This window comes from Cebus imitator, unplaced genomic scaffold (genome assembly GCF_001604975.1).
Source record: "Cebus imitator isolate Cc_AM_T3 unplaced genomic scaffold, Cebus_imitator-1.0 Scaffold546, whole genome shotgun sequence".
NCBI classification, from domain to species: domain Eukaryota; kingdom Metazoa; phylum Chordata; class Mammalia; order Primates; family Cebidae; genus Cebus; species Cebus imitator.
Window position 1 is genome coordinate 457165 of NW_016107861.1, and position 26058 is coordinate 483222.

The 26058-nt window shown below is 50.7% G+C and overlaps 1 protein-coding gene across 3 annotated transcripts in view; it reads right to left on the bottom strand.

Moving 5' to 3' along the window:
* The window catches only part of GLP1R (glucagon like peptide 1 receptor), a 44747-nt gene that overhangs the window by 10870 nt on the left and 7819 nt on the right, over nucleotides 1-26058 (bottom strand). For 2 of the 3 annotated variants that reach the window (XR_005197830.1, XM_017515290.2), the window contains exons 2-12: nucleotides 23613-23709; nucleotides 22535-22642; nucleotides 14755-14873; nucleotides 14285-14391; nucleotides 7853-8006; nucleotides 7159-7318; nucleotides 2486-2546; nucleotides 1861-1930; nucleotides 1690-1778; nucleotides 1184-1322; nucleotides 168-209 (exon numbers count right to left, since the gene is read on the bottom strand). Coding sequence is in view for 1 of the 3 variants with exons in the window: in XM_017515290.2 (XP_017370779.2) it covers nucleotides 168-209; nucleotides 1184-1322; nucleotides 1690-1778; nucleotides 1861-1930; nucleotides 2486-2546; nucleotides 7159-7318; nucleotides 7853-8006; nucleotides 14285-14391; nucleotides 14755-14873; nucleotides 22535-22642; nucleotides 23613-23709 (1146 nt within the window). In the remaining 2 variants the exon portion in view is untranslated. Of the gene's footprint in view, nucleotides 1-167; nucleotides 210-1183; nucleotides 1323-1689; nucleotides 1779-1860; nucleotides 1931-2485; nucleotides 2547-7158; nucleotides 7319-7852; nucleotides 8007-14284; nucleotides 14392-14754; nucleotides 14874-22534; nucleotides 22643-22748; nucleotides 23583-23612; nucleotides 23710-26058 lie in introns of those variants that run through there. The other variant, XR_005197831.1, reaches the window with a different exon arrangement.

Below are 26058 nucleotides of genomic sequence, written 5' to 3' on the forward strand. Positions count from 1 at the left end.
ACAGAAAACCAAATCTGTGGACAAGATGCCTCCTCAACCCGAGGGCCTCAGTGGGGTGAGTAGGAGGTTTCAGCTGACAAGATTGATAGGAGTCCCCATTGCACAAGTCCAGACTGGCTGATGGTACCCACCCACCAGGGTCCCCACTGTCTCTCCTCAGAGCTTACCTCATTGTTGATAAAGCAGTATAAGATGGCCACCATCAGCCCCTGGAAATCAGAATCACATCAAGAGGCAGGAAACAGGAGAGAGGTCCCCTGCAGACTAGCCCTGGTCAGAAGCACTTTGGGACTCCATCCTCAATATCCCCCTCCTCAAATCCAGCGGCCCAGGGAGATCCAGGAATAGGGCAGGGGCTTCCCTCCCATTTCCTTTCTGGAGGAACAGCAGAGTTGCCCCTCTCTGACTAAGCCTGGCTACAGGCCCCAGCTAGCCTGTCCCTATGGGTCTCCCAGGCATGTGCCATCGGGTCCAGGAGACCCTGCTCAGAAGCTGCCCAGAAGCTGCAAGATTCTACAGCCAATGTACCCTTGAGGAGGCCTGACCCAGCGAAGTACAGTGACTGATTGTGGAGAATATTCCCCACACCCACCCCGTCTGTTCACACAGGACACCCAGGGCTCCAGAGTTGTGTTCTGTGTGTCTGCACATGTCTGTAACACACACAAGCCCACATGTGTACAGGCATCTCGTAACACTCTTGAGGGGCAGGGACTAGTTTTTTGTATTTTTACACCCGCTTAGCATCCTTTAATGCTCATGGAGAGGATCAGTTCTTCTCTTTGAAAGTGTGATGCCATAACTCTGGTTTTAACGCCTCTGAGGCTCCTCTGTAAAACGGGGGCAACCCTGCGCATCTCCTGGGTTCTGTGAGGAGTGAATGCACAACGCATGTAAAGCACTTGGCAGGGTGCTCGCCACCCAGTAGATGGCAGCTGCAATGCCAGGCTGGGTATCCAGAGCTACATCCAGGAAGGCTTCTTGTCCCATGTGCTTACAGAGAAGACTCTGTATTGGGACACCTGGGGACACTAGTTCTGGCTCTGCTCTAACTAGGTACTTTGGTCAGGGATCACTCCCCCAGCTCTCAGCCTACTCTTTTTCATCTGCATGATGCAGGCTGGTGTCTGTCCCACCCCCATTCTAGGACTTCACAAGCAAGTGCCCCCAGCCATGAAGTTACCTGGAAGGAGGTGAAGGAGAGCTCAGTGAACAGCTTGATGAAGCGCAGGGTCCCCCGGGCATGCTCGTCCATCACAAAGGCAAAGATGACCTCATGAGTCCCCAGCAGGGGGATGAGTGTCAGCGTGGACTTGGCAAGTCTGAGGGGCAGGGTGGAGACCTCTGGAGTCATTCTCTGCCGAGATCTCCTAAGGACTCTTCTCCCCTTTCTCTACCCTCCCCGCTTCCTACCAAGTCCTGACATCTGGGTCATGGATGTTCTCCCACCCCAAATACCCTGGGACAGGCTGCCTGGAAGGAAACAATAGATGTCAAGACCCCAAGAAGCCCAGGGGCTGCCCAGAGACAGGGCAAAAGCAAGGGTTTAGGGTCCCAGGCCAGGCCTGGGTGGAAGAAGAGGGTAGTGTAGGGCTCTAAGCTAAGCATCCCAGGATCTCTCTCTCTCTCTGCTGGAAGGAAAGGGACACTTGCTGAGGGTCCTCAGTAAAGCCAACCCAGCTACATCACCTGCATTTGATGTCTGTCTTGCACATGAGATTGGCTTTCAGTTTGGCTACCACGATGCAGATGACCCGAACAAAGATGAGGAAGTTCACCTGCAGGGTAGCCGGGGATTGGCAGGGGCACGAACCCAGGCCTATCATAGCTGCCACCCCCATCCCTGACACCATCACTCACCCCAATAGCAAAGAGAATGGGCAGCCGGATAATGAGCCAGTAGTTCATGTTGGAGTTCCTGGTCCAGCAGCTAGGGAGGGAGAGAGATGCACATGTGCCTTCAGCAGGACTCACAGGACCCCCAGCTCGGGTGTAGGCACAGGGGCTGCCGACGCTCATGGCCATGTGGAGTACCACACACACAGATCCCAGGAGCCACTCAACAAGCAGCCCCACTGACCCACACAGAGCCCTGCCAGTGCACAGCCACACAACACACACACACAGTCCAAATACACCATCATACACGGAGATACCCACAGCCACAGCCTCTCATGGACCTACCAACACAGTCATGTGTGTACCCAGCATCATATACAAAATGACACAAACATGTCACTTGCAGATATTACAGAAAAACCTGCAGGAGAGCACCATATCCCCATACACCCAGTACCATTAGTCATCAAACAATCCTGGGGCAGGGGCAGAGGCAGGGAGGGGAGATGAGAGAACTAAATTCACATTCTAAACTGGTCCCCGCCTTTGTCCTCCTGACAGATGGGTGCCCCAGGTACCAAGGAATCCCATGGACCTTGAGAATGGAGACCTGGGCACACCTGCCCCCTTGCAGCAGGACACTCACCCCTCGTCCTCATACAGGTACTTGACAATGCCCCAGGGGACAACGAACAGTAGGGGGACACCTAGGAGAGAGAAAAAGACAGAAGGGGAGAGGGGCTGGCGGACCAGAGCCACAGTCCACACGCTGACACCTCTCCCTGCCCCAGGCCTCTCACACTTCCAGCCCCGCTCCTTGCCTGGCCTCAAACTAGGTTTTCTAGTTTTTCTCTGGGCACCTGGGAGAACAGAGGCAGCAGGAGCCCCATGCGACTCCCAGACTCTTCCTTACAGAGAGGTCCTCACCAGTCCCTCACCTCCTACATGCCAGGCACACTGTCAGGACTTGCCCTGAGGGTCCCGGCTGAGATACCAGGCCACAGACACCCAAGCAGTAGCAGGACCAGGCCATGCTGTGGGGGCAGCATGGTGGATGAGGTGAGGAGCAGCTGTTCTTTTTCTCTCTTGCTTCAGCCCACATTGCCCATCTGTCAGCCCCTTCAGGCACTGGATGTCCTTTCCGTTGCCTATTCCCTACCCCTGTGCACCTGTGTGTCTGCACATGTGTGTAAATACCCACACACGAGCCCACGTGGGTGCAGGTATCTCATACCACTCTTGAGGGGTGTTATGGCCTCGGCAGAATCCTGGAATGGAGACAGGAGACCAGTCCTTGATGCCAACAGACCAACTAACTGTCCGCAGTGGTCTACAATAACAAGAGCTACAAAATACTACTTTCCACTCAGCTGAGACTTGACTTGTATGGTAGACAGCCTCTAAGATGGCCATGGGGATCCCACCTCCCGTGCTCATACCTTTGTGTAGTCCACATTGTGTCAGCATTGTTTTGTGTGACCCACAACATCTGGCAGAAGTGATGGCATGCCACTTCTGATTGTTATAAAAGATATTCTGGCTTGTTTTGCACATACTCTATCTCTCTTTCTCTGATCACTTGCTCCAGGGGAAACCAGTTGCCATGTCCTGAGGGCACTCAGAAGGCCTGGATAGAGGCCTTTGCAGCAAGAAATGGAGGTCTCCAGCCTCTAGCCAGCAAGGAACTGGGGCTTCCTGCCAACAGCCTTGCGAGTGAGCTTGGATGTAGATTCTCCATCCCCAGTTAAGCCTTGAGATGATGGCACCCCTGGTGACAGCTGGCTACTTCTCTGTGAGTGCCCTGATCCTGGAAGGAGGTCTCAGAGAGAAGGGACAGCAGGGGGCAGGGATGCCCGAGAAGGAAGCTTCCGTATGTGGAGGTGGTTCAGGAAATTGGCATGGTCTTGCCTAAAGGGTTTTCTCTGTGAGATCCTGAGCCACAAGGTACCCAGCTAAGTTGGACAGAGATTCCAGATCACAGGAACTGTGAGATAACAATGGTTCATTGTTTTAAGTAGCTGAGTTTCAGGGTTAATTGTTATGCAGCAATAGAGAATTAATACAACTGGTTCCCAGCTTCTTGAGTGTAGAGGCTGGGCCTCACTCACCTTCAGAGCCTTAATGCCCAGGTCACCCTGAGAGCTCGATCTGTGTTGGTTCATTTAAAATTGGAGCGTCCTTCCTCACATGACATGAGGAGATGGATCAGGGGTTCAGAAGAGCACAGGTGGGGCTGGAGTTCAGGGCTGCAGTCCATGCCCACTCCCACCGTCCTCAATGGCTTTCTGCACTGGCTGCCTCCATGCCTGTCTCCACGGGCGCCTCCCTCAGTGTTGGAGATGTGTCTGAGATAGGTAAGTGTGTGCATATTAAGGTATGTAGACGTGTGTGTGAGAGTGTGGTGGCTGGAATATGCATGTGCACATGTGGCTTTGGGGAATCTCGGCCAGGAGCACATTTCCAGCACAGAACCACTTCACAGCCCTTCCTGTCACCATCATCTATATCTTTAGCACATCAGTGTCCACTCAATAGCAGCTACTAAGCAGGTTGTGTGCCTGGATCTACCATGCTTGATGATGCAGGGAAGGATAGAGAAAGCAAAGGAGCCCCCAGCTGACCAGCATTCTTCATCAGCGCTCTCTCTCTCTCTCTCTCTCTCTCAGCCCGTTTATTTTTACACAAATTAGACCTCTCAGCATCCATGGTGCTTTAATAACAGGCCTTTATGGAACTGGACAAGGAGTGGGGTGATCTCCAAAGGCCCCAGCACATGGCACAGGCCCTGCCACATAGAAGATGCCCAGTAAGAATGGAATGAATGAATGGGTGAGTCAATAAATCAATGAGGGGAGGAAACTTCTCTAAGCAAGAGCATGCCTATTGCCTGAACCACATATACATACAGAAGCTTCCTTCTCAGGCATCCCCACCCCCTGCCGCCCCTTCTCTCTGAGACCTCCTGGGATGAGGAAGGATCAGGGCACTCACCCATGTTATCAGCCAGACCTGGCAAGCTTCACTCATAGTCAGCATTTCCTTAACAAGGCCTTTTCAAAAAACAGGCACAAAGCCCTGCCACATGCAAGCATTAAACACTCCCTGCTGGCTTCATCTTTCTCCCATTTAGAAAACGAGCAAGACAGGTTGGAGATAAAAGCTCAAAGCAAGACATACAGAACCGGCTCCGGGAAGTAATGATTTCCTCATCCATCACTCGCCTCCCTCCTGCACAGCCTCCTTGTGGGTTTCTACAGGCCCCTGACTGCCTGGGGACTGCAGGAGAAGCTGCCATGCCCTTTGGGGGACCTCTCCAACTGTGCCAGAGTCCCAGTTTTAATTCTTCTACTTGCACACAAAGCTAAAAGTTGTTTCCCAAGGATCCCAGCTTGGGCAGGGCCTCCTGGCATCATGTCTGAGCTCCTAGCCACCTGTGAACCTGTCTCTCCCCATCCCGATTCCTCAGGAAGAGGTGTTCTGATTGCAGCAGGGTGTCCTCCAGGTCTTGCCCTTGTGCTCTCACAGACTCCGAACCCTGAGCTAGGGTGTGAGGTGGTAGGAAAAGGGCTGGTACTCCCTCCCCGACCTCCCACTCCGAGACCTCCAGGGCTGTGTGTCCCCACCAAACTCCAGCCAGCTAGCCCCGCTCCTCCACACACATCACACACGTCCCTTGATTGTTCCTGCCCTCAGGTCGCCATGGTGACAGGCACTAACAGTGCTGATGCTAATTCCTAGAATGGACAGATGCTGTGCCCCACCCTGAAGACAGCCCTCCCTGAGCTCCCTCGTTGGTCTCCCTCCTCCCCTACCCCTAGTGAGCTGCAGGGCTCTCCATCAGCTCCAGCAGGAGGAAGAAGCCTTGAGGAGAAAAGGCCAAGGAAGGGATTGGGTCCCAGGGGAGGAGAAGGAAGGCGAGGAGCAGGCCTACCTGCCCACCTGTGCAGAGGCCTGAGCCCGCTCAGGGGTGCAACAAGGGACTGAAACGTTGCAGCCGGGGCCAGAGAACTGGGCATGATGGCCACGGGCCCAGAGCCTGGGAGTCGGGAGGCCTCGGCTACAGGGCCTGCTTTGCCTTTAAGGCCCTGCCTGCTCTGGGCCTTGGTGCCCTCAAGACACTGGTCACTTTAAAATCTCTCAGGCTACTCTTCTCCGGGGAGTTATACAGAGCAAAGTTGCTGAGGAACACCAGTAAAAATAAATGAAGTGCAAGGAGAGGGGATGGAGAGGTTGAGAGGGCAGAGAGCACAGAACCACCAGGGCCGATGGCCTGAGGCAGCTTCCTGAAGAGGCAGCTGACACCCTGGTGTGAGAAGGATGCTCTCTGAACATTCCTGCATGGAGAACAGCCTTGCAAAAGCTCAGGGGAAGGGCCAGTGTCAGGGAAGAGGGGCAACTGGGGGAGAAGTCTGGGTGTGACTGAGCTGGGAAGTCCCTGGAGTTGGGTCGCAGGGGCAGCCATGGTCAGAGCAGCGTGAGGTGGGCGCATGAAGGAAGGAAGAGTGAATGAAGGAGTGGCAAGCAGGGTGGGGGATTATGTGGAACAGGAAAACCCACAGATTCAGTGGCAGATTAGGGAGGGCCAGAGGGCAGGGCCTATTTTCGGGGCTCCGTGGGCCCCTTCAGAAAGGCCTGTTGCATGTTTTCTCAGGGGCGCGAAGGGGAATCCCAGCCCCCTGCCCAACCCCAGCCCTGCCCCTCATTAGAATCCTGCGTGGTGAGAGGCAGAGGCACAACCAGAAATGTTCCAGCAAAAAAAAAGACACAGTGGTTCTTGGCAAACTTTTTTGGCTAGAACATTTCCAGCTGGGCCCCAGGCACATCCGTAGTCCACCCTTTCCTTGGCTGGCCTCTGGTCCCCTGCCCCGTCCTACTTGGCTCTCCTCTGAGCCCTCCTCTTTATCATCATGTGACAGAGCACCCTCAGCGTCCCTCCCCAGAAACCCCCCTGCCCTCTTGATCCCCTCCGCACTTTGAGGCCCAGGACTCAGCATTTCCCTTGGGCTCTTAAGGCCACATGACCCCATGTGGACAGTGCCATGACCTCCAGTGGTGGACGTGATAGTGGTAGAGGGTGGTATTTGGCCACATGGGGGTGGCGGCTTCCATTAAGGGAGGTGAGTTATACAAAGGAGGGGAGGACCATAAGCCCTACAGAGTCTTAACAGCACAGGGGCAGAAGGCCCTGTGCCCAGGAAGAGGATTACCCAGTGTGCTCTGCCCCTTGTCCAGCAGTGCGTTCCAAGTACCATGCTGGAAGAGGGGTCAAGGTCTCCCACACCCACGCCACAGGTCCAAGGGGGTGATGGTGGGTCTTACCCCAGCCTATGCTCACATAGAGCCTGAAGATTCGTTGCTCGGAGAAGACTGAGAAGGCCAGCAGTGTGTACAGGTACACGCCCTCCACCAAGAGCCAGTAGTAATTGGCCGCCACACAGTACTGCATGAGTAGAAACACCAGGCGGCAGCCCAGAGAGTCCTGGGGGCAGAAGAAGGGTGCCATGGGGACAACGGCTCTGCCCTCTGCCTCTCTTGATACCACTCCCCATCGTGTTCCAGCCACCATCCTGCCACGGTGAAGGCAGGAGGAGAGAGCTCAGGTGTCTGGCTAGGGCTAGTGCTAAGGGCTTTATATGCTTTAGCTCACTGAATCCTCACTATCGTGATTGGAAGAAAGTAATATCCCCCTGCAGGTGAGAAAACTCAGCCTTAGAGAAGTAAGTGACTTCCCTAAAAGTATACAGATAGTAAGTGACAGAGCTGGGATTCAAACCCAAGTGTGTCTCCAAAGACTACTCTTTTGTATCAGACTGAGAAGTCCCGAAGGCAGTGTTTCCTCCCTCAGACTGGAGGGTCCCAAGGTGAACTGCCTCTCCCATCAGACTGGGGGCTCCCAAAGGGCCAGCACTGGGCAGCTCTTGCCTTCCCCTGTGCCAGGCCTGGCTAGGGTGGCAGAGGCAGGCCTCCTCTGACCGCCCACCCCTCCCATGGCAGTCCCAGATGCACTACACACCTGGTAGGAGAGGAGCTCATCCCACTGGTGCTGCCGGGCAGCCGTGCTATACATCCACTTGAGGGTTGCGTCCTTGATGAAGACGGACAGTGCTCGCAGGATGAAGGATGCAAACAGGTTCAGGTGGATGTAGTTCCGGGTGCAGTGCAGGTGTCTGAGGGAGAAAGCAGGGCCCTTCCCTGGCAAGGCAGCCAACGGTTCTGCTCTACAGACCCAGGCTCTCAAGCTAACACACACATCAGGCATTTCTGGCCCTGAGACTGTGCCTGTGTCTTCTTCTGTGAGTGCCCTTCATCCTCATCATTGTGAAAATCCTTCCATCCAACTCAAATCCTGCCTCTCCATCAAGGCTTCTGCTGTGCAGTCACTGCTCCCTCCTCCCATCCACATTCTATCCTTCTCTCTGCAGCATCTTCTTTTACACAACGTCATGCATAACTGAAGAGATTTATGTCTGAGATCAGTTTCCCCAATGGAGACTTTGCTTCTTCATAACAGGGCCCACATCTTAAATGACTCACAGATGCAGACCAGGACTAGGCACTTGGAGGGAATTCAGAAACCACTGGATAGAGTTTTAATATCCTTTCATGTGAAACTGTGTCACAAATTGAAAGTACAAGGGGATTTCTTAACCTAATAAATGCTATCTACCTTACTGGGAGCAAACATCAATCTCAACTGAGAAACTCTGGGAGCATTTCCTGTGAAAGCAGGAACAAAATAAGGATATCTGCTATCATTGCTTCTAGTCAACATTGTAACTGCAGATGCTGCCCACTATAATAAGGCAAGGGAAAAATGTACAAGAATTGGATATAAACAAAATGGTTATTATTTGTAGATGATAGATTATCTTCATAGAAAATCCAAGAGAATCTACAGAATCTACAGACAAATTATTAGAACTAAGACAGCTCAGCAACGTTGCTAATAAGTATGTTTATATATACCAGCAATGAAAAAGTTAATAGTAAATGTTTAAAAATAATTCATTTGCAATATTTTAAATAAACTACCTAGAAATGAATCTAACAGAAGATGGGTAACAGCTCAATGGAGAATTTTATGAAACTTACTTAAAATTATTAGAGAAGACTTAAATTAGTGGGAGATAGATACATCACATTCACAGATAGAAAGACTCACTATCTTGAAGGAGTCTAGTCTCTCCATATTAATAAAAATTCTAAGTTTTTTTTTCTTTTTTTCTAAGTTATTTTTAAAGTAGATCTTTAAAAACTTATAAAGAAGGGCCAGGCATGGTGACTCACACCTGTAATCCCAGCACTTTGGGAGGCCAAGGTGGGTGGATCACGAGGTCAGGAGTTCGAGACCAGCCTGGCCAACATGGTGAAACCCCATCTCTACTAAAAATAAAAATATTAGCTGGGCATGGTGGCGGGCACCTGTAATCCCAGCTACTCTGGAGGCTGAGGCAGGAGAATCGTTTGAACCTGGGAGACAGAGGTTGCAGTGAGCCAAGATTGTGCCATTGCACTCCAGCCTGGGTGACAGTGCGAGACTATGTCTCAAAAAGAAAAAAAAACTTATAAAGAAGATCTGGGACTAAGAATACTCCAGATACTTCTAAAGAATCACGGAGGAGAGGCTTTTGCTATATGATTTCTAGTAAATCTACATTAGTTAAGGCACCATGGTATTGGGATGAGGAAAGATAAACAGCTTAACAGGAAAAAACTGCAGGTGACCGAAACCAACCCATGCAGATATGGAGTCTTGCTACATGGAAGGGCAGTCATTGCAAATCAAAGGGGGAAGGAAAGGCTATCAACAAATGGTACTCAGGCAGCTAATTCCATATATAGAAAAATAAAATGAAATCCGTTATTTGTATCATACACAAATATGAATTCCAAGCAGATCAAAGAACCATAAGGGAGAACAAAACTCTGAAGCTTACAGAAAATATAGATGACTATCTTTATGACACTAAGATAAGGAAAGATTTCTTTTTTTTTGAGACGGAGTCTTGCTCTGTCGCCAGGCTGGCGTGCAGTGGCACAATCTCGGCTCACTGCAACCTCTGCCTCCTGGATTCAAGCAATTCTTCTGCCTCAGCCTCCTGAGTAGCTGGGACCACAGGCGCGTGCCACCATGCCCAGCTATTTTTTTGTATTTTTAGTAGAGACGAGGTTTCACCATGTTGGCCAGGATGGTCTCGATCTCTTGACCTCATGATCCGCCGGCCTCGGCCTCCCAAAGTGCTGGGATTACAGGCATGAGCCACCATGCTGGGCCAGAAAGATTTCTTAATAAGATTGTCCATAATTTGTTCTTTGGAAAAAATGGATAATTTTAAATCAATTAATAAAACTCATTGTTATCAACTGGTAAATCTTTATTGATAAACTGTATTTATCAATACCAAATTGATAAACTTTATTCCATTAAAATGAAGAACTTCTGTGCATAAGTGCATAAAAGCATCATAAAATGAGTGAAAAAACTAAGCCACAGGCTAAAGAGAGGGTAAATCCTGGATTAGTATCCAGAATGTGTAATGAACATATAAAATAGAAAAGAAAAATTCAAATAAACCAATGAAACAGTAAGCAAAGGATATAAAAAAGCAATTCACAGAAGAAATCATGAAAAATGCTTGCTCTCTCTAAGAATCTTGAATATGCAAATTAAAATCATGAGGCAATTTCACATACTTCAGGTTAGCAGCAGTTAAGTCTGAAAACACTAAATACTGGTGATAAGGCTACCCAAAGGCAGCTGTCTTTTATTACTTGTTAGAAGGGAAACTGGTGCGACCACTGTGAAGTACAACTTTACACCTAGAAAAATTGCAAAAGCAGGTGGTAGTCAGATCTGGCAATTCTACTCCTGGTGATGTGTCCCAGAGAAATGCACAAGTAAGAATGTTCATTGCACCAACATTTGCAATTCAGAAAGACAAAAAAAGAAAACAACTCACATGTCCATTAAGAGGATAACAGATAAACTGTGCTGTATTATGTAATGGAATATGGACTGGCAGTTAAAAATCCACAAAACAGGACTACTTGTGTCAGTGTGAATAAACTCACACAAACATAACGTTGGACCAAAAAATTACAGAAAAATATGTCTACGGGCCAGGCGTGGTGGCTCACGCCTATAATCCCCGCACTTTGGGAGGCCGAGGCAGGTGGATCATGAGGTCAAGAGATCGAGACCATCCTGGCCAACATGGTGAAACTCTGTCTCTACTAAAAATACAAAAATTAGCTGGACGTGGTGGCGCGCGCCTATAGTCCCAGCTACTCAGGAGGCTGAGGCAGAAGAATTGCTTGAACCCAGGAGCCGGAGGTTGCAGTGAGCTGAGATCACGCCATTGCACTCCAGCCTGGTAACAAGAGCAAAACTCCATCTCTCTCTCTCTCTCTCTCTCTCTCTATATATATATATATATATATATATATATATATATATATATATATCTACAATTTGAATGTTGTGTTTGTCTAAAATTCATGTTAAAACTTAATCCCCAATGCAATGATAGTATTAAGAGGTGAAGCCTTCAGAAGATGATTATATCATGAGGGCTCCGATCTCAAGAATGGGATTCGTGCTCTTATAAAAGAGGCCTTCATGAGTTTGTGAGCCTTTTTGGCCTTTTGCCTTCTGTGATGCGAGGGCATAGTGTTCACCGCTTCCCCACCACGTGAGGATACAGTGAGAAGACACCATCTTAGAAGCAGAGAGCAAGCCCTTACTAGACATCACACCTGCTGGTGCCTTGATCTTGGACTTCCCACCCTCTAAATTGCGAGAAATAAATTTCTATTACTCAAAAATTACCCAGTCTAAGGTATTTTGTTACAACAGCAGGCACAGACTAAGACAGAAATTGGTATTGAGAGTGGGGTGCCATGTAATAAATACCTAAACATAGAAGTAGCTTAGGAACTTGATGGTGGGCAGAAGCTGGAAGAATTTGGAGAAGCAGGCTAGAAAAAGCCTACATTGCCACAAATGGGCCATACAGGATGATTCTGGTGAGGGCTCAGAAGATTATGAGAGCTACATAGAAAGTTTCAATCTTTGTAGAGATTATCTAAGAGGCTGTAAACATAATAATGGTAGAAATAGGAATAGTAAAGGCCATTCTGATGAGGTCTGAGAGAAAAATGAGGAGCATGGCATTGGAAGCTGGAGGAAAGGCCATCTTTGTTATAAAGTGGCAAAGAACTTGGCTGAATTGTGTCTATGTCCAAGTGTTTTGTGGGAGCAAGTATTCATGAGCAATGAAATTAGGATATTTGGTAGAAGAAATCTCTAAGCAAAGTGTTGAGGGTACTGCATGGCTTCTCTTGACTGCTTATAGCAGAATATGAGAAGAGAGAAATGAAAGATGAATTTATAATCAAAAGAGAAGCAGAGCCTAAAGATTTGGAAAATTCTCAGTCTGGCCATATTGTAAAGAATGCAAAAGCATGTTCAGAAGACCATACCAAGGGTATGGCCAAGTGAATGTTTGATAAGATTAGCATGGATAGAAGAAAGTCAGGTGCTATTCATCCAGAAAATGGAAAAATGACCCTGAATGCATTTCAGAGATCTTAGGTCCAGATGTCAGGGCCTTGGGAGCAGAAGAGTTTGGGGGGAGGGGCCCAGGACAGTGTGAGACACTGGGAGTCACTGCCCAGGGCCATCTCCTGTCTCTGCTCCCTACACTTGGGTGCAGTGCTCCTTGGCCATCCTAGCTGTGGCTCAAGTGGGTCCAAATAGAACTCAGGTCATCGCTGAGTTATACCACACCTGGCCCTATTGCTCCCTTTTGAAATGAGAATGTCTGTCCTATGAAATGAAAATGCCTGCCCCACCATTTCATTTTGGAAGCACATAACTTCTGTGATCTCATAAGTTCACAGCTAGAGAGAAATTTCCTTCAGGAGGAATCATCCCTTCAGTCTCACTCATATCTGATTTAAATGACATTTAGATGAGACTTTGGACTTAGACCTTAAAGTTAATGCTGGAATGAATTAAGACTTTGGGGTTATTGGGATTAAATGAGCGTATTTTGGATGTGAGAAGGACAGAAATTTGGGGAGGCCAGGGGCAGAATGCTATGGTTTGAATGTTGTATCACTCTAAAATTCATATTGAAACTTAGTCCCAGAGACAATCGTATGAAAAGGTGAGGCCTTTAGGTAATCAGGCTGATGAAGGCTCTGCCCTCACAAATGGGATTAGTACCTTTTAAAATAGGCTTGAGGGTGTTTGTGAGCACTTTTCACCCATTTGCCCTTCTGCCATCTGAGGACACAGTGAGAAGGCGCCATCTTGGAAAGAGAGGACGAGCACTTACTAGACACGGAATCTGCTGGTGCCTTGATCTTGGACTTCACAGCCTTCAGAACTGTGAGGAATACATTTCTATTATTTATAAATCACCCAGTCTAAGGTATTTTGCTATAGCAGCAGGAATAGACTAAGACAAATATGTTCAACACACTATTAAAAATACACAGTACCATGCTATATATTTCTATAGCTACTCATGGATGTGGTAAAAGTACAAGGAAATGTGTGAGAATTAAAAGAGGCACATTCAGGGCTCTGATGGGAGTAGGGCAGGGAGAGGGACATGATCAGAGAGGGTTACCCAGAGAAGTATAACTATGGGATGTGTTCTTAGGCTGAATGGTGTGTGCATGAGTAATCATAATATTATCATTGAATTTTCAAATCGCTGAAATAATTCATAATAAAAGCATAGAGTATTCATTGAATGAGTGCATTTATTGAGCACCATGTGCCCAGTACTGTGCCAGGTGCCTTGAAGGTGGGAGGGGGAATGCCACCTCTCCTGCTCTTGCTGCCTGGTGTCCTGAGGTCTCATTCCCCCAGACTGCCCCCTCTTTGAACCTAGGCCCCCTGGCCCACCTCCACCAAGTACAAAGGAGTGGGAAGAATCTAGTACTCTGTTACCAGCTCTTAGTCTGGAAGGAACATCTTATCTAGGTTAGACCTAAGGAGGAACGTTTCCACTGGGGCCGAAAAGCTCCAAAGGAAGGATGATCTCTAATCCCCAAGATCTTTTCTAAAATCACACTACATTCTTGACGATTAAAGTAACACATGTTCACTGGAGAAGATCTCCTGGGATTTTCCATAACCCCATCACCGACCATTAAGGTTTTGAGGTTGGCAGTGCACGTGTGGTATTATTTTCGTTCTTTTTTGCAGTTCATATGCACACATTTACATAGTGGAGACTAGACTGAGAACACAGTATCATATCCTGTGTTTTCAACCTCATATTCTATGGTAAGGCCTCTTTAGAGAGCTCTTGAGAGAAAGACGGTGCTGCGCTGTTGCTTTGCTTTTGTGTTGGGCTGCTTCATCCTAACTCCTCCATCCGGGAAAGCTAGGACGAAGCAGCCCCTCCTGGGGTCTGGGCCACCTTACCTGAAGCCGAGGAGGATCGCAGAGGCAATGACCAGAGCAGAGAAGGAGAGTGCGTAGCCCACTGTGTAGATGATGTAGAGGGACAGGAGCTGCACCTCCGGGGAGCTCTGTCGGACACGGGGAACATAAATGTACATGGGCAGCCCATGGCCCTCTTCCCACAGTCTTCCTTCCCATGGGACAGAGGCAGAGCTGGGGCCCCAAGTCAGGACTCACCGGGGATACCAAGACCAAGAAAGAGAATAACCATAACCTACAGCAATGGCACTTGGATGTTTTGGGTCCCGTTCCAAGGCCAAAGAGGTGAATACACACCACCTTTGTCCAGAAAGCATGGTGTGCAAAGCCCCCAGAGGCAGGGGGATGGATGGAATGACCACAGATGCCCCCACCAAAGCCAAGAGTCTTTGCTCCAGTGAAGCCGAGACACTGCTCCCCACTCCCTGGCTCAGAACCCTTCGTCAACTCACTCTCTCCCCTCGCTTGGACTCCAGGCACTCCGACAAGTCCCTCCAGGGCAGGCTGGAGTTGTCCTTGTGCAGCCAGAGGCCCTCAGCTGTGCAGAACCGGTACACGTGGCCCTGTAGCACTGGGGTGGGGAGACCTGACCCTGAGCCTCAGCCCAGAATAGGCAGCCTGCCTGGTGTTAGATGCCTCCCTTCCTCTCCATCCTGAGAGCTATTCCTGCTCCCCCAGAACTGACCCCTCTGAGTTAGTGACATCCTTTTCCCTTCTTTACACACACACATCCACCCACAACACACACACACCCCTGGACCTTCCTCCCTTGACATATACCCTGTTGGTCCAGGGACAAGATGGGGGTCACCAAGGTAGAGGCTCCTCAGCCCCACCCTCAGCCCTGCCTCTCAGCCAACCTAGGACACAGTTTAGTGAATTCATGTCTTTGAGGTGAGACGAGTTTAGCTCAGTTCCACGTCCCTGCCTCCAGCCTCAAATCACGCTCCTGACAAGGTCTGGCGCCGTGCTGGCCCTACAGTCGCTCGCTATTTCTGATTTTCGGGACTCAGCCCCCACCTCCCTCCCATACTCCTTGGGGAAACCAGACCCTGGGAACAAGGTTGGCACTGAGTTCCCACGAGAAGGGAAGAGAGGCAGAGCACTGATCTGAGAGAGGGACACACACAGCCCTCCCCATAAGAAGTCCTAATCTGACAGAAGAGACACAGACCTACCCTCAAGGACCTCCACGTCTGAGAACAGTACACAGCCTCACGGTACCTATGCAGCCTTGGCCTTTGGAGATTCCCCATAGAAAAGGGGGAGACCCAGCTCCTAACTTCACAGAGCCTCTAATTACATGTTGGAAATGGAGATAGCCCTTGGGGAGAGGAAAGGGAGCCAGACCCTTCCCTCAGGGACCTCCCTGTCTGAGGATGGTGGCACAGTCCCTGGCTTCAGAGAATTAAGACTCAGAAAAAAAACCAAAAAAAGACCTCAGAAAGGAAGGGCATAGATTCAGAGATCAAACACAGGCCCCGCAGAAACTAGGCGGCGCACTGCCTGTGCCCATTGACATCCCAGCAGAGGCTGTCCCCCACCATGCCCCATGTCGACCACCTAGGGAGATGCCTGGCCTTGGCCTCAGGTTTGCTGGGAGGCTGATAGAGGCCACTGCTTACTTGCATCCAGGAGGAAATGCCTCATTCCTGGCCTCCCTGCAGAGGAACTTCAGTCTGACACCAGGGCCAAGGAACTTGAGACAAAAGGGCACAGTGAGAGGGTGGGGAGAACACTGGCCTGTAGGGAGCACAGGGGGACCAAGGAGGGAAGCTGCAGCCAGGACAAACTTTAAAAGACGTCAGCATTCCAAAACACTAGAAGATTTTAAAGAGCAGTTTCCCCAGCTGTGGGAGGAAGGAGGGAGTGAAGGCCAGAGAATGGAGAAGGCACCAGAGGCCCTGGCAGCAGCGGCTGGTCAGTGTTCCTGTGGAGAGACAGGAGTCAGAACTGGGTCTCAGCCGGGCACAGTGGCTCTCAGCTGTAGTACCAGAACTTTGGGAGGCCGAGGCGGGCGGATTGCCTGAGCTCAGGAGTTGAAGACCAGCCTGGGCAACATGGCGAAACCCCATCTCTACTAAAAATACAAAAAATTAGCCATTATTCCCAGCTACTCAGGAGGCTGAGGCACGAAAATCACTTGAACCTGGGAGGTGGAGGCTGCAGTGAGCTAAGATCGAGCCACCACATTCCAGCCTGGGCAGCAAAGTGAGGTTCTGTTCCAACCACAACAAAAGAACTGGGTCTCCTGAGAAGGGGCTTCATTAATATGTGAGGTGTCTGTGTGTGTGTGCGCGCATGCGCGCGTGTGTGTGTGTGTGTGTGTGTGTGTGTGTGTGTGTGTGTGTGATTACGTCCCTAGGGCCTGCCCCTCAGGGGCCCAGGACACAGGCAACCATCTAGACTCGGGGTTCTATTTTTCACCCCAGTGAAAAATGTGGCAGGGACAACTTTACTGCAGAGTCTGGTGACAGCCCTCTTCCAGCACTGTCAGCAAGGCCTGCCAAGGGACCTTGCCCTTGCCTAACCCTGATCCCAGACACCAGAACAGCCTCCCTGCTCTTTCTTCTCCTCCCTCCCAGCTTCTTTCCCAAACAAACCCTGAACCAGGTCCCTCTTCAGGACACAGAAATTATCTGGTAACCCAATGGGTTGAGTCAGCTTGCAGCATGACTCCTTCCGGAAGAGCCTGCAGTTTAAAAGAGACTTCACCTGGAAGAAACACAAAAACCTGAAAATACAATGGTGGAACTTACAGCAGTGAGAACCATATTCCAATAGCCTTCAAAGGCATTTATAAACAAAATGAGGCGTATCCCCAATGGCAGAGAAGGAGAGGCACATGGTCTGATTTTAGCAATGTGAAGGGCTCCCAAATGCCTGTCTTATCTGCGGCATGGATGCCTGAGATTTTTCATGGGGCCGAGTCTTCTGACATGAGGCAAACCCAGTGTTCTCCTGCAGAGACCCCCAAAAGCAGTGATGGGGACCTGGGCTGACTATTCCATGTGGAATGAGATGGTGTCAGAGCCTGCTCAAGCAGCCTGCTTTGATGGGAGGAAATGGGGAGAAAGGAAGAAGGTTGAGGGGCCAGGGAAAAGAAGAAGCGGCCACGGAACTGCAGGCACACAAACCGTCTAAAGACCGTATACCCAGGACACAGCCTGCAACCATGTGACGCTAGTAAGACCCACTTCCCACGGCTGGCACAGGGCCTGGCATACAGTAGGCACTGCCTTGTTGCAGGTTCCCTCACTACATGCTCTTCCCATGGGCTATGCCTTCACAGAATCAGCTTTTGAATGCCTACTGTACACCTGACACCTTTGCACATTATAACCACTTTTCAAGGTAGTGGTTAGTCCCATTTTACATATGAAGAAACTGAGCCTCTGAGAAGCCAAAGGACTTGCCTAAGGACATCAGCTAGAAAGTAGCAGAGTCAGGACTAAATCCCCCAGCTCTTTGCCTCCAGAGGCCTAAAGTTAGCAGCCAAACTTGCTGCTAATAGGGAAGAATGTGCCATGTGCCATTCTCCTCTGCCCTTCCTCTGGGCTCAGATTTCTCAACACTCAGTCTCCTCCCAGCGGGCCCCCTTGCCAGTGCAGACCCCCGACAGCTGCACCATTCCTGCACCCTCTGTTCAGAGCCAGCTGGGAGGGTAGGGAGGTGGTGTGTGCACAGATGTGTGCATTACTGGCACAGAGTCAAAGGATCACTGTGTCCCTTGCTCAGCGAGCCTGTGCAAGTGCATCTGCCAATTACCCTTCATTAGCATCAAATATTAAAAGCCAGGCTGGTTCCTGGCTGGGCCCATGGTCCCCAGACGCCCATCTTTGCTGGAGGTGGGGTGGGTCAGGGCATAGCCCTACTTATCAGCCCCGCTTTATCTGGCTGAGGAGGAGCTGGTAAATCACAGCCAGGTATTTGGCTCAAGGTTTGTCAACAACACAGGGAGGCAGCCGGGCAGCCACATGCCAGGAGGCCCAGGGATATTTCATTAACCCAGACCCTGCTGCTGGAAATAAAACCCCCAATTAAACACTTCCCCTCCCGGAAGCTGCTGCGGTGCCTGTAATCAAGCTAACAGCCGCCCTTCCACGTGGATGCTGGCACTCAGGGCTGTGGAGAGCTGCTCATGAATCCATTAGCTCTTGCACCCTGGCAACGAGGTGGCCAGCAAGGACGGCTGAGCCTCCATTTTACAGATGCAGAAGCTGAGACTCAGAAAGTCCAGGCGCAGACCCTCCCCAAGGGAATGGGATGAGGGTCAAAGGCCAGGCTCAAAATGGAGGCATCAGCTCAGGGCCAGGGTGAAGGGGAGTGTGGAATATCAGAGCTTAGGAGAAGGAGGTCAGGTTCTGAACAACACAGACTCAAGTTCGGATCCTGGTTCTGCCTTCAACCATTTGGGGGATGTTGGGCATGTCCCTTTACCTCCCCAGGCCTCAATTTCCTCATCTGTAAAATGGGAGCCATAATGACTTCCCAGAAGATAAAGCATGTGAAGTGCCCGCTACATAGTAGGCCTTGGAAGCATCCTCTCCCACACTGATTTCTCGAAGGGAAACTCCTTCACCGAGGCTGGAGATGGAGCTTGTGACACCACTTCAGCCAGAACTCCTCAGGAGCCAAGCTTGGGCCTCAGTCTCCCCTCGGCAACCCCAGGCTATGGTAAAAGCCCCCTGCTTGACATTACTCAGGGAGGCACCCACCAGAGTTTCCAGAATTGTGAGGTATAGGTTATTTTAAAAGGATTTTATGACTCTGATATAATTAGAACTAAGCTAACAAACAGGTAGGGATCAGGAGGGGGTGTAGCTAATGAGGCTGGAATGATTTGTAACAAGCAGATGAGCTGTTTATGGGTAAACGAGGCTGCTGGAGGACCCTCAGGCGGCCAATGGGCTCTCTGAAGCCACTTCAGCCTCCTCTTCACAGTCTTCTTTGCACCAGGTGTTTTCTTTGAACATCTTCCATCTTTGACTCATCTGCTCCAGCTGTCTTGGCACGATCTGAGTCCCAAATTCTCAGTTGGAGGGGTCAGAATTCAAGGGCTTGGCTGGCTTCTCCCGGACAGTGTAGTTCCGAGGCCCACGGCCTGGCCCCATGTCCAAGGTGCTGCCTGGATCCCTTCCTCCCTTTTCCCTTCTGCATCGGCCTGTTCTTTCAGGCCCGGCTCCAGTGCCACCTGTCCCTAGAAGCCTTCCTAATGCCATACTCTTGGCAGAAGGGTGGCTCTAGCCTCCCTCAGTACCACTGCCTGGGCTACTGAGCCGATCCCTTCAGACCCATGGAGGGGGGTTACCTCTTCTCCCCTAAACATACACACACCTCTAAGGTCTCAGTGGCACCCCCAGCTCCTGGCGTGACCCAGCTCAGGGATCTGGTGATTGTTTTGACTTTTGCTCTTTCTCAGGCCACCCACTCCTCTGCTCCACTCTGAACTCCAGAAGACTGAGCCACAGGACGGCACCCCTTGGCCTCCCTGGCCTCTGTTGGTTTGGGCCAGAGGGAGGCACTGGCAGAAGATAGAAGGGCAGGAGAGAGAGGCTGGGTATTCTCCCCTGCTCCCTCCCTGCATTGATTTGAGGTCTGGCAGTGGCTTTGCCCCTCTGTGACCACAGCCCTGCTGAGTGGCTTCTCCATTGTAGCCCAGCTGTCATGGGGGGCCCCAGCTCCATTCTTATCCCTTACTTCTCAGGTTTAGGGGTGCTGAAACCTCCCATTGTTGTAGCCCCTGGTGCTTTATGTGCCTTATTGGTCCTTTTACCTTGCCCAGCCTCTGAAAAGCACTCCCCCCTCCACTTAAATTCTATCGAGATTGCCAGCTGAGCATGTTTTCTGCCAGGACCCTGCCTGAAATATCCCCTTTCCTTCTCCCTGACACCAGTGCACACTGTCACATTTCTCCACAGGAGACTCCCTTGATCAGCCCAAGAACACTCCAGAACTGTCCCATTCCTGCTCCCACACGTGGATGGGGGTCAGGGAAGCCCCTGCAGCCACCCTCTGCCAAGGAAAGCTCCAGGAAACGCCAGAGACAGCAATTATGCAGCTTGAGCCTGCGGTGGGTATCTCTGTGCATCCCTAACTCAGGGAGTGGGGAGAGGGAGGCAGAGTTGGTGATTCCGAATGTCAAAAAAGGGAGTAAATTAGCCTGGCGAGTGGCGGGGGGAAGGGGTGGGGGAAAGGCTGGCAGGGGGCCTGTGCAGTGGCCGTTATCTTCATGGAGAAAGCAATAAAACCATGTTCACTCATAAACGGGCACCACCAGGACCTATTTCCTGCTCAAATAAAATTAAAGGAGATGGATGGAGCTGCAAGCAGCAGGCAGAGCTGGGGGCGGCTTAGTGTTGAGTGATGGGCCCTGTCCTGCGCCTGGCTCCCTGGGGTCTAGAGGCCCAGCAGACGCTGGCCGAGCTGCCAGTCTCAAATCTTTGGGAGGCAGAGAAAACATGTGTATTGCAGGAAGTCAGGGAGGCAGGTAGGGAGGTGGGAAAAATTAACAACTACCATTTTTCAAGGCCCCACAGTCCCCACACCCATGTCACTTGGCTCTATTGCATCTCCCAGATGAGTCAACCAAGTCACAGAGAGGTCTGGCATGTTGCTCCTGCTCACACAGCCAGCCAGCAGAAACACCAGATGGCAGGGTTCATAAGGAGAAGGCAGACAGCACATCCCCCTCCCTAGAGGTGTGCCCAGACAGCAGAGGGCACCCAGACCACTCACCTGTCTCCAGGCCAGAGCCACAGGCAAGGGCACATACACACCCCCAAGGAAGGCTTTGGTGTAGCAGTTAGCCACAATGACCCTAACCAGTCTTCTGAGTTGCCCACTAATGGCTGTGTGAGCTTGCAAAAGCCACTGAGCATCTCTGTGCCTCAGTTTCCTCATCTGAAAATGGGAGGGTAATCAGAGGACTTGCCTCGGAGGATTGTGAGGATGAAAAGAGTGTAGCGTGGAAAGTGCTTCTGACAGGCAGCAGTAGGGAAGGCAGGTCCCTGATGTACCCAGGCATCTGCCTCTCCCTGCCCCCTGGGGAGAGGTGAGTGTACTGTGAGGGCGGACAAGGAGACAGCATGTGTAGGAGACCTGCCTGGCCCTCATCTGACTTCAGTCCCACGTGCCAAGGTAAAGCTTACGTTGGGCCCCACCAGGCCACCTCCTCCAGGAAGACTCCTGGCTTCTCCACAGCATAACCTCATCCTCGCACTTGCTTTTGGGCCACTTGCTGCTTGGGCTCAGGCCCCTTCAAGGCATGATGATAAGAGCATGAATTGGATTCAAATCCTGGCTCTGCCATTGACCACATCATTTGGAACAAGTGACTTAAACCTTCCGTGCTTCAGCTTCCTCATCTGTTCAGCAGGCATAACTACAGGGTAGTTACAAAGCCACTGAGCATCTCTGTGCCTCAGTTTCCTCATCTGAAAATGGGTAGGTACTCAATAAATATTGACGACGATGATGATGATAGGGAAATATCTTTTCTCCTCTTATAGAGACTGGGAGCGCCATCAGGGTGCTTGTATCCTGTTATCCCCCATGGTGCCTGGGTGGAACTGGACTCACAAGAAAGGATGAGATAGATAAGGGAGCACATTAACTTACCCTCCAGTCAGGGATCCTCCCACAACCTCTGCAAATCTCTGTACCCCCAATGACCTTCCCACCTACCCAGTCACACCTTTCCCAGTACAGGGTCCCCCCTGCAAGCAGGAGTGAGCTGGGGAGGGCTGAGACTGGTGGGGTTGGTCACCCCACCAGCACCCTGATCACTGCTCCCAGTGAACCCCTAAAGAGTGAGGAGGTAGCTAGATGTCACTGCCAGGTATGGGCTACCTGCATACACATATCACACATACATGTATACATACAGCAGAGCCATGACACCCTGTGTAGCTCCCCTCCCCACAAAGGTCTGTTCCCACCAACTCCTTTCCTGACTGCTTGATTGGAGGAGATTGTGTTTCTCTCTTCAGACCCATACTTTCCCTTCGCCACACACCTACCAGCACTGGCCTCGTGCTCAGGCCCAAGTGGCACCTCAGGCCATCCTGACACTTACCACTGCTGACTGTTCTTTCCACCCCAGTGGTGGACCACTCACTAGGAGGGCTAAAGACATTCTGAGCGGGGAGGGCTGTGTCTCAGAGGAAAGGAAGCAGTGCCTCTACCCAGCCTCCTGGATACAGGGAAAGGGGGAGGGAGGCAGGTGCTCACCACTGCTGGCCCAGGGCAGATACCAGGGACAGCTGACATTCACGAAAGAACTTGGTGGCCCATCTGGCCAGCAGGCGTAGCCATCGAAGCTCCGGTTGCAGAACAAGCCTGGGAGGAGAGAGAAGAGTCTTTGAGTCCCTGCTTGAGGCTGGCCAGGTGCTTTCCCTCCCTTCCCCAAGACCCCTCCCCTCGTCGAAGCCTGCATGCCACTAACCTCTGCTGAGTGCTTGCTGTATGCCAGGCCCTTTCCCCACCCAGCAAGAGCCAAGCAGGGGCACTTGCCACTTTTCAGTGGCAGGACCTTGAGCAAGTAACCTTAATGTCTGTTTCCTCATCTGTAAAACAGGAGTATTTCCAGCCCCACAGGGCTTTGTGGGATCAAGACTGTATGTTATATAGATAAGGGAACATAGCAAGTGCTCAACAAACAATCCCTATAGGCCTATTCTTAAACTGCACTTCACAGATCAGAGGGAAATATTACCTCACTTCCCTCTGATCTCACCTGAGATAATCTTCTTTAGGTCTTGTGTCATAATTACAGTCAGGATTTCAACCCAGGCCCACCGGGCTCCGATCCTGTGCTCTTTTTAAACCACCTCGTGAACTCCCTAAAACATTTATTCCTATGAATATGTTTGTGGAGCCTTCTGTCCATGCACAGGCTGGGAGGTGATGAGGACAAAACCTCAAAGGTCGGATCCCCGCTCTGAGAGGCTCTAGCTGGGAGGCTCACTGGGGTGGGGTGGGGTACACATAGGTAAGACAGCTAAGACGGAAATAACACGGCAACCCCAAAGCTGATTCCAGCAAATGAGTCAGAGCCAAGTGATGGCAGAGGTCCTGGATAAGATTTTCTGGAGGAGGTAGTATGTCTGCAGGCTGAAGAACGGGAGGATTTTGGTAAGGAAGGCATCCAGGTGAGGCATTCGGCTTAGACAATGAGATGAAAGCAGAGGGCAGGGGTGGTGTCCTAGAGAGGCAAGTGACTCCCAGCCATGGATGTGGGGTTCCTCAAAGTCCTCCAGGTGTTGGTTGGGTGGGGAGCACTAAAAGTGGGGAGCCCACCTGGACTCACCTGTGGCAGGAGGTGGAGCCTCACTCAGGTTGCGCTGGCACTGGCGTTGATATTCTTCCCATTTCTGCATAGTCTCCAAGAGGGACACAGGAGCACCCTGAGGGGAGGGCATACATGGGAGGCCTGTGGGTTCAGTCAGCCCCTCTCCTGACCCCTCACCCCCTAATATGCTTGGTTTCTCGATCTCTACGAAACCTCAAAGCCCAAACTCTGCCAGGGATCAGCCATTTCTGAAAGAGAGTAAGAATAAGTCACTGTCATCCAGGGGCTCCAGGTGTATCCTCTGACATCTTCATTCCTCCCAGGGGACTGGTGCACAGCTTGAGGTGTCACAAGTACCCAGCAAATGTCTGCTAAGTTGGTGCTTTTGGGGAGGTGGGTGGATGCAGGAGGAGAGGAGAGCGTGTGTCTCATTCCTGGTCTCTGATCTCTTAGGAGAGAGACTTTCTGAGGGACCAGGACTCTGAGCTCTCCTCCTTCTGGTGCCTAGTGAGCCTGCCTGAGGACCTCTTTCTTTCTTTCTTCCTTCCTTTCTTTCTTTCTCTTTCTTTCTTTTTTTCTTTATTTCTCTTTTCTTTCTTTCTTTTCCTTTCTCTTTCTTTCTTTTTTTTTTTTTTTTTTTTTTGAGACGGAGTTTCGCTCTTGTTACCCAGGCTGGAGTGCAATGGCGCGATCTCGGCTCACCGCAACCTCCGCCTCCTGGGTTCAGGCAATTCTCCTGCCTCAGCCTCCTGAGTCGCTGGGATTACAGGCACGCGCCACCATGCCCAGCTAATTTTTTGTATTTTTAGTAGAGACGGGGTTTCACCATGTTGACCAGGATGGTCTCGATCCCTTGACCTCGTGATCCACCCGCCTCGGCCTCCCAAAGTGCTGGGATTACAGGTGTGAGCCACCGCGCCCGGCCTTCCTTTCTCTTTCTTTTCCTTTCTCCTTCTTTCCTTCCTTCCTTCCTTCTTTCTTTCTTTCTTTCTTTCTTTTTTGAGACAGAGTCACACTCTGTTGCCCAGGCTGGAGTACAATGGCATGATCTTGGCTCACTGCAACCTCTGCCTCCCAGGTTCAAGAAATTCTCCTGCCTCAGCCTCCTGAGTAGCTGGGATACAGGTGCGTGCCACTATGCCTGGCTAATTTTTTTTTTTTTTTTTTTTTTTTTTTTGTATTTTAGTAGAGACCAGGTTTCACCGTGTTGCCTAGGCTGGTCCCGAACTCCTGACCACAGGTAATCCTTCGGCCTTAGCCTCTCAAAGTGCTGGGATTATAGGTGTGAGCCACTGTACCCGACCGCAGCCTCTTGCACTTTCAACCATTCTAGAAGAAGACACACAGACTGGAGTAGGAGAGAAACTGAATCAAGGATGCACGGCCTCCCAGGAACCAGAGTGAAGGCTAGAATCTGAAGTCCATCAGATCAGTGACCATGGTGGAATATCGGAGGGTGTGCGGGGGTGGCGAGAGGTGGCATTCAGGGCTACAGAGCAGGGATGTCCACCATTAGCATTCCTCTTCCAAAACGCACTCCCTTAAAAATGTACTCAACACTACCCCCTCCTCCACCATGCTCCCTCTGACACAACCACCCAACCCAGCTTCTATCCACCAGAAGGAGAAGAGTCCTGAGGATATGAGGTGAAGGGGTCAGGAAGGTTCCAGAACACTGAAGTTACGCCTGCAGTGGGAGGGCTCCCCCGCTGCCTGTGAGTAGGGAGAGATGAGCCTCAACTTCTGGTAAGGTCATGGAAATGGCTTAGCACACAGACCCAAACAGACCCATCCCACTGAGGATCCACTGTTCCTTCTGAACGTCTTTGTGCACTTCCTTCGGCTGTGTCTTGGGATTATCGTTCTTTTTATTTTTTATTCTTCCTGAACAGCCTTAAAAATTATAAATATTCGTCCTTTAGAGGCTGCAGATGCTGAAATGAACCAAAAGCCCCATGTGTAAAATTTAGGACCTATACATAATTTAAAACATTTTGCTATTTGAAATCACAAAAATGTCCACATGTGTGCTGAAATTAAAACAGCTTCTTTTTAGAAGCTTGACCCCTTGCCTTGTAGCGTGCTGGCTTATCACACACCTCCCTTAGAGACTCACCCCCTGCAGCCTCACACCCTGCAGCCTCAGAGGTCCCGTGGAGGGGCCCAGCTCACTTTCAGCCCCAGCAGCATCCATGGTGTGTGTGTGCTGAGGCCGCAGGGGCTACCCCGAAGGACAGAGCTCTTCTGAGGGCAAAGCTCAACTGTATTTGTTTGGGAAAAAAAAGAACAAGAAACCAAACCTAACAGCTGCAAAGTTGTTGTCTGTGATTTTAGCCACAGCTGAGGAGGCGGCACAGTTTTCATCAGGGCAAGTCCGGGTGGATCAACCCTGCCATCCCAACCCCTCTCCCTTCTCCCCTCTCCCCTCTCCCCTCTGCTCTCTCCTCTCTCCCTTCTCCCCTCT